This window comes from Aythya marila, assembly GCF_965140915.1.
Source record: "Aythya marila genome assembly, chromosome: 1".
Classification (NCBI taxonomy): Eukaryota; Metazoa; Chordata; class Aves; order Anseriformes; family Anatidae; genus Aythya; species Aythya marila.
Window position 1 is genome coordinate 141,621,517 of NC_139042.1, and position 12,071 is coordinate 141,633,587.

General features: G+C 42.1%; 1 protein-coding gene across 1 annotated transcript in view; it reads left to right on the forward strand.

The window, feature by feature from the left end:
- LOC309884499 (aldo-keto reductase family 1 member B1-like) overlaps positions 1 to 9,128 on the forward strand; it is a 36,310-nt gene extending 27,182 nt beyond the window's left edge. The window contains exons 1-10 of the mRNA XM_082773528.1: positions 8 to 161; positions 417 to 584; positions 1,042 to 1,158; positions 2,392 to 2,469; positions 2,843 to 2,965; positions 6,230 to 6,336; positions 6,500 to 6,581; positions 7,115 to 7,198; positions 7,677 to 7,759; positions 8,497 to 9,128. Of these exons, the coding sequence (XP_082629654.1) occupies positions 96 to 161; positions 417 to 584; positions 1,042 to 1,158; positions 2,392 to 2,469; positions 2,843 to 2,965; positions 6,230 to 6,336; positions 6,500 to 6,581; positions 7,115 to 7,198; positions 7,677 to 7,759; positions 8,497 to 8,539 (951 nt within the window). The 5' untranslated portion in view covers positions 8 to 95 and the 3' untranslated portion in view covers positions 8,540 to 9,128. Of the gene's footprint in view, positions 162 to 416; positions 585 to 1,041; positions 1,159 to 2,391; positions 2,470 to 2,842; positions 2,966 to 6,229; positions 6,337 to 6,499; positions 6,582 to 7,114; positions 7,199 to 7,676; positions 7,760 to 8,496 lie in introns of the transcript that reaches the window.
- The last annotated feature ends 2,943 nt before the right edge of the window (positions 9,129 to 12,071 follow it).

Sequence of the window (12,071 nt, forward strand, 5' to 3'; positions counted from 1 at the left end):
CCCTGCCCGCCTCCCTCCCTCCCTCGCTGCGCTCCGGGGCGGGCCGGGCGCTATTAAAGCGGCGTGCGAGAGGCTCCGGCGGTGCGTGTGGGGCCATGGCGACCTACGTGCAGCTGAACACGGGGGCCAAGATGCCCATCGTGGGGCTGGGCACATGGAAGGTGAGCGGGGGGAGGCCCGGCCCGGGCGGCGGCGCGGGGAAGGGGGAGGCCGCGGGGGCGCGGGGCCGCTGCCCGGCCTGCGGGCGGCCTGCGCGGAGGTCGGCTTTTTTGGGGGCTGTTTCTCGTTCGTGTTTTTTTGTTTTGTTTTTTAAGTGTGTTTTCGGTGGGGTGGCTTTCTGAATTTTGGTCGTAACGGGCACGAGGCCTGCGGTGTGTTTGGGTGGGCGCTCCTCAGGCGCTGTCCTTCCCCTTCAGTCCCCGCCAGGGAAGGTGGCAGCTGCGGTGATGGCCGCTATCGACGCTGGGTACCGCCACCTGGACTGCGCCTTCGTGTACCAGAACGAGAGTGAGGTTGGGGACGGCATCCAGAAGAAGATCAAGGAGGGGGCTGTGAAGCGAGAGGAGCTCTTCGTGGTCAGCAAGGTAGGGGCCTGGGGGTGTACGAGCCCCGGGGAGAATGGTGTTCTTGTGGTAACCCCAGGTCCAAGCTTCTTCTGTCGTCCCTACCTGCACAGAGAACTAGGTGGGATATGTGCTGAGTACAGGAGTGATGCTTTGAGCTTTTCCCAGCACTAAACTTTGCTATTGTCTTTTATGCAGCACCTGACCCTGTTGTGGGTAGCTTTTAAATAATGACTTAATTGGTCGAGGCTGCTTCTGTTGCCTGCAGTGCCCCCCTTCAGCTCTGTGTGCTGCCACTGCATCACTGGCCTTGCTATCGGGGGCCGTTCCTGCCCACAGAGCAAGCCTTCTTTGAAGAGAAATAAGAACCTAATTTCACACTCTCTTCCAAAAGAGAGATCTCTCCTGATTGGGACAGAAATGTTCCAGGAACTTTTAGCCCAGCAGCTCATGGTGTGCCTTGGCTTTCTGTCTCCAGCTGTGGTGCACGTTTCATGAAAAACATCTGGTAAAGGGAGCCTGCCAGAAGACTCTTGCTGACCTGAAACTGGATTACCTGGATCTCTACCTCATCCACTGGCCCCTTGGGTTTAAGGTACAGTAATGTACTTGGCTTTCTGTTATAGCTGGCAGTTTTGAAGAGTTACAGTCTTACAGCCCAACAATGTCTCCATCTGAGAAAGATAATCATGTGCCTGCACATGAGTCAGGCTGTTGATTCCTGCTTCTGAGATTCTTGCTTGCACAGCACCCTCTCTTTTGATTGTAGAAGAAGTAGACCTAGTAGTAGGGGCAGGTTTCCCTGCCGCAAGTATAAATTATGCAGCTCTCGTTCTTATTACTACTACCTCTGTGTTGTCTCTTACAAATCCAGAGTATGGTCAACAATGACTTGGTTCCTGCTTTGTGTGAAGGAGGGTGGTACTCTGCTGTCTGACAGACTTTTTTTTCCCCTCTGTGTTTCAGACTCAGAGAATATTTTTCTACTTCTGTCTGTAATCACTGCATCTTTAATATTAATATAAATTGAGTTGACCGTTGCTGTAGGAGTTGTAATGTTCCACAGACTTTACATTCTAAAAGGTTGAAGCTTTTTAGTTCCTAACTTTAATGTGCTACACACAAAGGATTTGATGTCTGCTTGAAAATGTGTAAGCTTAGTCTGTTACAGCCTGAACAAAATCTGTGCCCTACCTGTTGCTTCTGAGATAACTGTTCTTTGTGGTTTTCATAGTATCTGTATCTTTAATATTAGATTAATGTGAACAGAATTGTCAAAGTGAAAATGTGTTCAAGTATAGTAAGGTATCCCTAGAAAACACCTGCTTTTGGAAGTTCGTAAATCATAGCCAGCCCTAACTGGGACACAGACTGTTGCAACATTCCCTTTGCCAGCAACTGAAACAATGAGGTTCCCTGTGAAAGACCTGTCAGCAGATACGGTCCTCACAGACTGATGCTCCTAGGTCCTAAGTGGGTCCTTACTACAAAAATGCACAGCTCTTATGTGAGCATAACAGTGTATCGTATTAAAATGCATAACACAGGAAGCAAACTTGTAAGCTGGAAATAATTCTACAAGAGAATTGTCCTGTTTTACATACGTATTGTGGTGACCCAACAGACTTTGCTGTGTCCAGTGAAGTAGTTGTCTTTATGAGATGACTGCTGACAAAAATGCCACAAACCCATGTGAAGGCAAAAGAAAAGACTGAAGAATGTAGATAATGAATATTAGTATTTCTTGCACTATGTTTGTGATATCATGGTCTTCAGCTGGTGTTAACCTTTACAGCAGAGAATGTTTCAAGTGTTTTCTCACTGACAGGCAGGAGAGGACCTGTTTCCAACAGATGACAAAGGCATGTCAATACCCAGCAACACTGATATTCTACATACGTGGGAGGTAAGTCTGCCCACAGCAAGAGTCACATCTTCTGTCCTCAGCTGTTTCTGCCGTGCCTTCACTACCTTCAGCAGTCTAAACTGTCTCATGTACACAGAACTACTTGAAAGGACTCACTGGTACAGTGGTGGATATTTAAATGTTGATTTTTTGTTTCCAAGTCATCATGAATTCCTGTAATCTCAAAGAATGAATCTTTGGGCTTTGAGACTGGAGATGTGGAATAAATATACCAGTGCTTTGTTTGTCTCAAGACAAACACTGCAGATCTAAACACATTCTCTTTGTGAAAAGGACAAAATAAGCCATGTTAGGAAAAATGTGTACAGACCCTTTCATACATATCAGATGCTGATTTGGCTCTTTCCATTAGGCCATGGAAGAGCTGGTGGATGCTGGTCTGGTAAAAGCCATTGGAATCTCCAACTTCAACCATGAACAGATAGAAAGAATCTTGAACAAGCCAGGATTGAAATACAAGCCTGCCAACAACCAGGTAAGCAGTTCAGTGACCAAAGATGAATGCTTTTTTCTTCTGTGTTTCAAGTATTATGAAAATCTTCTTATGGGATAAGGTTGGAGTTTCTGCACTACTGCTTGAAAGGAGCAGCTCCAGCATATCTTATTTTGGAGGGGGGAAAAAAAATCCCCTGAGCTTAAATCTGCATTTCAGTTGAATAAAACCCAGGATATGTACAAGAGCTTGGTAGAGAATTGGATGATTTTTCAACTCTGTTGTGGAGAAGACAGTTCCTGTTGTTGATGACTTGAGACTAAAGGAAATGAACAGGGAATGCTTTATGGACTGCTTACAGATTTGAGGAGGGTTGGGAGGAAATGGACTTAGAAGGTAGGCTGTAAAGTAAAATTGTCCAGGTGTATTGGCAACACTTAAAATTTTAGGAAAACACAGACTGCAGAAGACTTCAGGATATAGTGTAATGTACAGTTTGGAGCAACATCAGCTGTGACACTTGATCAGGCTACCCTGGGCTTTATCCAGTCAGTTCTTGAAAACCTGCAAGGCTGGAGACTGCACAGCCTCTTGAGGCAGTGTGCTCCACTGCCTGACACCCTCTCCTTGTTAGGATGAGGGAGTTTAGGGAGTTTTCCTGTATCTAGTCTGAACCTGTCTTGTTTCAATTTATGCATGCTGTCTGTTTTCCTCTCACCATGCACCACTGAAGAGCTTGGCTTGACTTCTGATGACCTTCTTGTAGGTATTGGAGAACTTACTAGGAGCCCAGAAGCCTTCCTTCTCCAGGCTGAACAATCCTAATTCACTCAACCTGCCCTAATACAGTAGGTGCTCTGGCCCTCAGCCGTCCTGCTGTCCCTCTGCTGAATTTGACAGTTTCCCAATCTTCTCCTGAGAGGACTGGGAAGGGGGCAATGTGGGCACTGTATTCTGAAGGTGGTCTGACAGATGCTGAGTAGAAGGGGGTGATCGCTTCCCGTGACCTACTGGCTGTGTTCCTGTTGCCAAGGATCACTACTGGCTTGCTTGAAGCCATGGCAGGCTGAGCTACTAGGTCCTTCCTAGCAGAGCTGCTCCCCGGGCAGTCAGGCTGCAGCCTGTGTCATTGCTGGGGGCTCTTTCTTCCAAGGCGCAGGGCTTTGCATGCAGCTTTCTTGAGTCTTGTAAGGTTTATGTTAGGACTTCTCCCACTACCTGAGTAGGTCCCTCTGAAGTGGCAGCCCACCCTTGAGTGTTTTCTCTTGTCCACTTCTCTCCACTGGTCAGTTTGGCATCACCTGCAAACATGACAAGCTCATAGCCTGTCAAGTTGTTGAGGAAGACAGGTCCTGTGATAGATTTCCTGTGTTTATCTAGTCTTGTCCTAAACTGCTCTGCTTATTGTGGGACTGCAGTAAGTTCTCAATACTGAATTACAAGAACTGGTTAACTTACTGTGATAGCTTGAGCATATGTACTAAAACAGGATCTTAACACCTGTCTTCAGAAAGCTAATGGGAGTATTCCCTGCAAGTCTGTCCATTGTCAAACAAACCTGACAGCTGCAAAATTCATAATTCTGGACTAACTTCATATTCAGTCCAATCTACTTTTAGGAAACTTAGAAGTCTTATCAGACCTACCACACCTTGTTGCCAAAGAACTTTTCACTGTAGTTGGCAACTACTCCTCTGTCACTTGTATAGGGGATGTTGACCTTATGTCTCTTCCACACTGCTAAGTTTTCTCACCAATGGGTGTTGTTGGCTGTCCTTCAATACCTACTGCGTCTGAAGAAACAGTTGCAAGTCTGAAACTCTTGTCTTGTGAACTCTTACCAGTTAGCCTAATACAAGATTATAGTGCTTCCTGCAAACCGTTTCTCTCTGATTAGTTGGAATTACTGGACTCTAAATGAAGTGTCTACAGTGTCATTCTCGTTCTTAACTATGAATGCAGCCAGTATGCAAGTTTCATTCATGGTGAGATACCAGTTTGGCAAGGCAGTAATTACATTATGATAATATTGCTAATTAGTTCATGAAGAAGATCTGAGTCAAGTATTTAATCATTGTCAGTGTGTATTGCAATATCTTAAAATACTTATTTAAATGTATCGGAGGCTTTTCACCATGGCCTGAACATACCACTAGATAATGCAACTCAGGAATTTTTCAACTTGAGTTCAGGTGGGCAGGTAAGGATGACTTTGCCTCACTTGTATGGTCTGAATCTTACCTATTGAATAGCAGAGAAAATACCCAACTTGGCTAAATGCTCTGTTATTCTGAGTAGTATTGAAGCAAAATAAATGTATAATTTGCCTAAAAACTGAGTTGTGCCCTGTTGCATCTAATATTTCAACATGCTTCAGAAGAGAAACAGCCATGCAAGCTTCTGATAACAGCAAGCAGCCAGAACCATAAATAAAGCAGTCAAGGGTGTAATCTAATCCCATGATTTATGCTGTTGCTCCACCTGCCAATGGCATGTTTCTTTGAAAGCTTGAATGACAGTGTAGTCAAAAAGGTTTTTGAGTTTGCCTGCTAAAAGAAGAGTACTGCTCCCTGGTATGAAATTATCCTCAAAGTCCATCTATGTAAAGCAGCAAAACTTCATGTTAATTCAGTGCTGCCAGATATTTGGATAATGTCTGTTCTGTACTACATATCAGTGCATTAACTTGCCAGAACACAGATCTGGTGCACTAAGAAGTATGTAGATAGTCTTCTGGAAACTAATGGTAAGCACAAATGCATTTCTAAAAGTTATATAATGCAGAGTAATCTGAAGATCTAGAATCTGTAGCAATTAGTAGCTACTTTCAATATTTGCAGACTGGGAATATTCTGCATGCTTATTGACATAAAGCAGATAAAAAGGAATGAAACAATGCCTGTATTGAGGCAGTATGGAATCTGTAAAAACCTAATACTTTTACAACATTTAATTAGGTAAGAGGACTTTGTACTCTATTGGTCTGCTATCCCATTGTTATGACTTTATGGTACTTCTGCACGTGTGTCTCATTGAACTGAGATGAACTTCACTTCAGAAGTTAGTAAGATGATAATTCATGTTAGAAATAATATGGATCAGGAAAGTTTTAAGAAAATGGTGTTATAGTTCTTGGACACCTGCACTTGCAAGCAGAAGGGGAATGGGGATATACAGAAACAAATGCTGCATAATATCATGCAGACTATAAATTACAATAAAAATCAACACTTGGTTGGATTTTAAAAAATAATGAAACATGAAAGTAGCTGTGCCACTGTCAGTTTCTGTACTCTTGTGTTTCAGATCGAATGCCATCCATACCTGACCCAGGAGAAGCTGATCAATTATTGCCAATCCAAAGGGATCGCTGTGACTGCATACAGTCCCCTTGGCTCTCCTGACAGGCCATGGTAAGACTCACTCCCATTTTGCAAGGGCGCTGGCAGGGATTACGCTTGAAGCATTGAGACTCCAAGTGCTCCATTAATCATTCATCAAGATACAGATTCCTGTTGCTGGGTTGGCTCTTTCTGTGGAGGTTTCTTGCCACTGGTCTTTCTTTGCTCTGTGTAGGGCTAAACCAGAGGATCCTTCCCTTCTGGATGACCCCAAGATTAAAGAGATTGCAGCCAAGCACAACAAAACTCCGGCACAGGTAGGTGGGTGCTGGACAGTGGGTACTGCTTCCTGTAACACAGGATTTGTTGTTCTTTAGAACAGCTACTGACAAACAATGTAAAATGAAGAGCTTGACTCCTCATTCACTGAGCTGCGGTGTTATATAGCAGTGCAGCTCATTTATTGCATAGTCTGAAATGCTTTCTTGAAAGGGTTATTTGACCATCAACAAGAAACATTTTCTTGACCCATCTTCAAATGTTTGTCTTCTAATCTTAAGCCGGTGCAGAGAAATGAACACTTGTGTAGACTACCTATGTTTAGGTAGGAAGGAAACAAACCTTGTATCATAAGACTGGAAGGGCTACCACAGGGCTCCACTGCTCTATTTGCACTTCAGAAGGCGCTGCTGAGACTTAGGTACAATTTGAAATGCAGCTCTGCTGTGAGTGGTTAGTTCTGCTGAATTGTACAGTTTACAGCTCCTACTTTCTTACAGAACAAAAGCTCTTCTCTCTGACTCAGTGGTATGCTCTGACTTCTTTCTGACTCAGTGGTCTCTTTCTGCAGGTTCTCATTCGGTTCCACATCCAGAGAAATGTGGTTGTGATTCCCAAGTCCATCACCCCCCAGCGCATTGTGGAGAACTTCAAGGTGGGTGATTACAAGTGGCCAGTATGCAGGGATGGCATCCTTTCCCTCTGTGGAGCAAGTGGTCCTTTCTCAGCCTTCCAAAGTAATCCTCAGATGAGGACTACAGTTTTTCTCACATTACCTATAATGAGGGCTAAGCTAAAGCTGAAACTGGAGACACAATGAACAGATGCATCCTTTACAAATAGTGTTGCAGAATGCCTCCATCCTCTAAATGCTCAAGCTTCTTGGAGCAGCTGGCATATAAAAACTCCAACTTCTGAAGCAACTTCTGAACTTTCAAATGCTTCCTTCCCTCCTTCTCCCACTGCTAGTGGAGTCTTGGAAATCCAAAGGTGCTTTTTTCCTCTTCCCCCTTCTTGAAGCCACCATTTCTTCTCACTAGCACCCCTCCAATGTGGACTTGTGCTTTAATTCTATGAGTCTTGCTTAGTCTGATTTGTTTGAAGAGGTGATTTCCAGCTGTTTCTCTTGTTAGGTGTTTGACTTTGAGCTGACTAAAGAAGAGATGACAACCATTCTCAGCTTTAATAGAAACTGGAGAGCCTGTGCAATGAGCACGTAAGTGATATTTTTAAACTGATAAGTTGTCACAGTTTTGTGTACTAGACCTGTTTAAGGTTCAGGATACTCAAACTCAATTTCCAAAGAGTTCAACTTCAAAATATTTTTTCACAGTAAAATTTCAGATGTTCATATCATGAACCAAACTATGATCATAAAGCAAACTTGATGTTCATCTTGAGTTCAGTCTGCAAGAAGGCTTTTGTAGCTAGAATTCCGAGAGAAGGATTCTTGTTCATAATCTTCATTTTGTCTATATTGGAGATAGGAGTATGAGGCAGACTCAATTCATGATCAACTTTGCTTGTGGAATTTTATTTATCTTTACTAACTTTTATGTATGTTATAAAAAAGGCACTATGATCTTAATGGGTTACTGGAGAAGTGGGTGAACATTCAAGAAGTAATGTTGAGGATTTGCAACTTAAAAGCCTGAAGCTAGATATGAAGTCTCTGAAAGACTGCAAAAAAGATTCTCTAGGCAGTAGACAGTAAAACCTTGAATTAGTGATCTGTGAAGTGCCTAGGTCCCACAGCCTGAAATGCTCAGCCTGAACAACAGGAAGATACTTGAGAATCTTTGTTTACAAATGAAACACATCACCAAAGAAAACAGAAGTCTGAAACTGACTCTGTTTATACAGTTCAGTTCCTCCTCTGATTCTCTGCAGGGAGTACAGCTGCATGTAGTATTTTTCAGCTGTTAGAATAATGTTCTCCTCGATTTCTTTCAGGTGCAAAACCCACAAGGACTACCCTTTCAATGCAGAGTATTGAAGATAGTTTCCTGCCTCTCCCCAGACTTCTCAGATATGCTTCTGCTGTTGCCTTTGAGTTGTCTATCTAGCTTTCTCACTGCATCAACCCTCTTTTTTGCCCACAAAGACGCAGTGTGTGTACCCAGTGACTTTGGGTGTGCTTTTTGTTGTTTTTGTTTTTTCTTTTGAGGAAGGACATGCTAAAAAGTTTCTGAAGAGCACACTGTGTGGACTACAGTAGAGTGTCTTTGCCAAACTGCATGTCTGGAATTGGTAAGCAAGAAACATTGAGAAAGTTTGAGCTACTAGTCACTTACTTTGGAATATTGTGAATTGTAGCTAGTGACATTTGTCTGGATCTTGTCTGGAAGGACCAGGATATGACAGATTTTGCATAACTAGGTTGAGGTCAGATACTTTCTAATTACTTCTGGATTTGATTTTTTTTTGTAACACTCCATGCTCTTTTCCTCTAATTGGAAGTACCAATTTTTTTTTAAGTATAGCAGTTGCTACATGGGTAGCTCTTCAAAAAGTGTATAAGTCCTGGTTTCTTGGTGATATAAAAGCTGGGTTTGCTTATAATAAAATATAGTTTCATTACTGTGTGTAATGACATGATTATTTCAGCAATGCTGTTAATGGCAGCATAGAATAGCTGTATTATATTAGCTGTCTGGTTACACAAATGCAAGGAAAATTACTGTTCCCCCTAGAAATCCCTATAGCTGATGTTAGCTTCTCACACATAGCCAGCAGGTTATCTATTGAATTCATGCTACTGCTTGTGGAATGCGTGAGTGTTAGGCATTAGTGTGTATCAATGGCCACAGGTTCACCTTCGGCCATTGAGTAGCCTACTTGAGCCTCTTTAAATACTACTCTTACAGTATGCCTGACAGTTAATATACTGATGTTTAAATCTATTAAATCTATTTTATGAAACTGGCAGTATATTTGGTCTAGTAGAAAACTCATTCCTTTAAAGACATGAAGCCTACACAGAATCCTATGGGATGTTTTAAGTAAACAATAGAAAACATGTGCCTTCCAGGCAGGCAGCATGTGATGCAGGAAAGGCTTCTGTGCTTGTACAAGCAACAGCTGCAAATAACACAAAATGGATTTCTAAAAAACTCCTGCATCATGAGCTGGCAGATCAAAAGCTTACTACAGTGTTTTGGGAGTACAGAAGTAAGCTTATGGCCACATTTTGACACAAGATATCCTTTGCTTTATTTGTTCTCACAACACATGCTGGTAACGATTCTCAAGTTGTTGCCTTCTGAGAGCTGCTTAAGTCTATTCACAAGAGGCATTTAGACAGACGTAAAAATGGTGGCTAGTGTTGGGGTGATTTTCTTGGGTGTTCTCACAAATTTCTTTCCAAGGTCTGACTTGACTTAGAGTATGAAGGAGGGTGTGTAGTCCTGACAGGAAGAGCGTTCTTTCTGATGGGGTGAAAGAAGGAGATAACAGAACTGCTAAGGCATGATTACCCCTAAACAGTGAGCTTAAGGTATGCTATGTAATTATGGAACCAGAATCCTACCTTCAGGCAAACTCTGCTGGCTTGAAAAGCAAAGCAATAAAACATTACTGCCCAGTGAATGCAGCTGTTCTCAGAGTATTACTCTAAGTCGGCTTGTTTTCTGATTCTGACAAAAAAAAAAAAAAAACAACACAAAAACAACACAAAAGGTACTGAGGAGTCATGCTAATTTAAAACTTGCCTTTCTGATGAATTGAAATGATTGTTATATTGGGGGAATGGGGTGAACACCATTTTTGTTATCCTCAAATGCTTTTTAAAATCTTTCCAGTATAGCTGATGCCAGACTTTGTGCAATACACATTTGGTCAGAACAATTTACAACAGGCTCAACAGACAAGATTGCATTAAGATGCATCGGGGAGGGGAGAGAATCAGTCTGACTCTAAGCAATATTCTTTTCCAGTGCTGATTCTTCTAACATAAATTGATTATAATTACTTTAAAGTCTGGTCTTAAAGGTAAACACAGAAAGTTTCAGCTCCAAAAGTGGTTCTGTATATTTATAATGCAATAAATAAAAGCCCAGAGGCATCAAGAAAAAGCAGACCAGCTAATGGGCTTAGATTAGTCTGAGCTGTGACAGAAAACTGTTTGCGGCATTGTTGACTTGCTTGGAAATAACATCTTTGTGGCAAGTGTTCCAGCAAAGAGTTATATTGCGGATAAGGGACTCCAAAATAGCACATCAGGCTCTGTTCACTTCCTCTGTTTTCATTTCACTGTAACTTTATGGAAGTTCGTGCCTGGAATTTTTCCATTCTCAGAGTAGGAATTTTTCCATTCTATGAGTAGGAATTTTACTGGAGAAGGCTTTCAGACAGACTGCCCTGCAGCAGAGGGAAGATCAGCAAGCTCTCCGAGAGGAGTGGTATTGTAACAGGCTCTCTCTGTATTTTTCTGGATGACCTAAGGGGGAAGAATTTGGAAAGGGTCATTCTGGGACACAAGGCAGTGCTTAACCAACAGAGGACTTGAATGCTTGGTGAAATATGAGTGGGAATAGAGGAAAAACAAATATCTGAGGGAAGAAATGATGCCTAAGCTTGAACAGAAAGCTGGCTGTTGACAGAGGATGAAGAGTAGGAAGGGAATGAGAGAGATCAATGATAAGGCTTTTTTTGAATTTAATTTTATTTAATTTTTTAACTTTCTATAATCTTTCCATAAATTATATCTGGCCTTGAAAAATTAAACAAGGCTGAAATGGGAAGAACCAGCCTTTTAGACTACAGCCAAGTCTTCATTTAATTTAAACCCCATGCTTGGGCTACTCTCTACATACCAGGATAGAGATTTGCTTTCATCTTCTAAAAGGTAAAGTGGAATGATCAAAGACTATGGTATCCGGAGCCTAGCATTCCTGCTAACTGAGTTCTTCCTGCTATAACTGTTCACAGCATTTGTTTTTCTATTGTGGCTTGACGGATCTCTGGATTTCTGATCAAAGAAACTTTTAAGGACAAATACAATCTTGTAGCTCTCACAATGAAGTGTTTTTTTTTGTTCTTTCTCAATTTAAGAACTTGTAGTTCAACTCCACCTTGTTGACATTCTTAACTAGATTTTCTCATGACACCACTGCAACAGCTAGTGTGGTACTGTAGGACCCCTAGGAAGGGAAGTCCAGCTGGCTCACAGGAAAAATTAAGAACAAGATATGATCAGTCCTAATATGATCAATCGTAGGACCTGTAGAATTAGTGTTTGCACTCAAAATTCATGAGTTTTTTTTTTCAGTTGCATTCTTGCTACTTGAAATACTAGACCAGCGGGTCTTTTTTCATGTTAAAAGATTTTCTTGGAGAGAATAGATGCATTTCAGTAGTAGCCAAGAGCAGTGGTGAACTGGTTTGTCAGGGAAAGGGGTACCTTTTCAAAACACAAGTTTTGTTTGGGTAGCGGGGGAGAATACAAGAAGCTGCCATCAGTATCAGACTTGTTTGAGGTGTGATACTGTACCTGTAAGACTGTTGGTGGTATGTTTCAGCATGCAGTT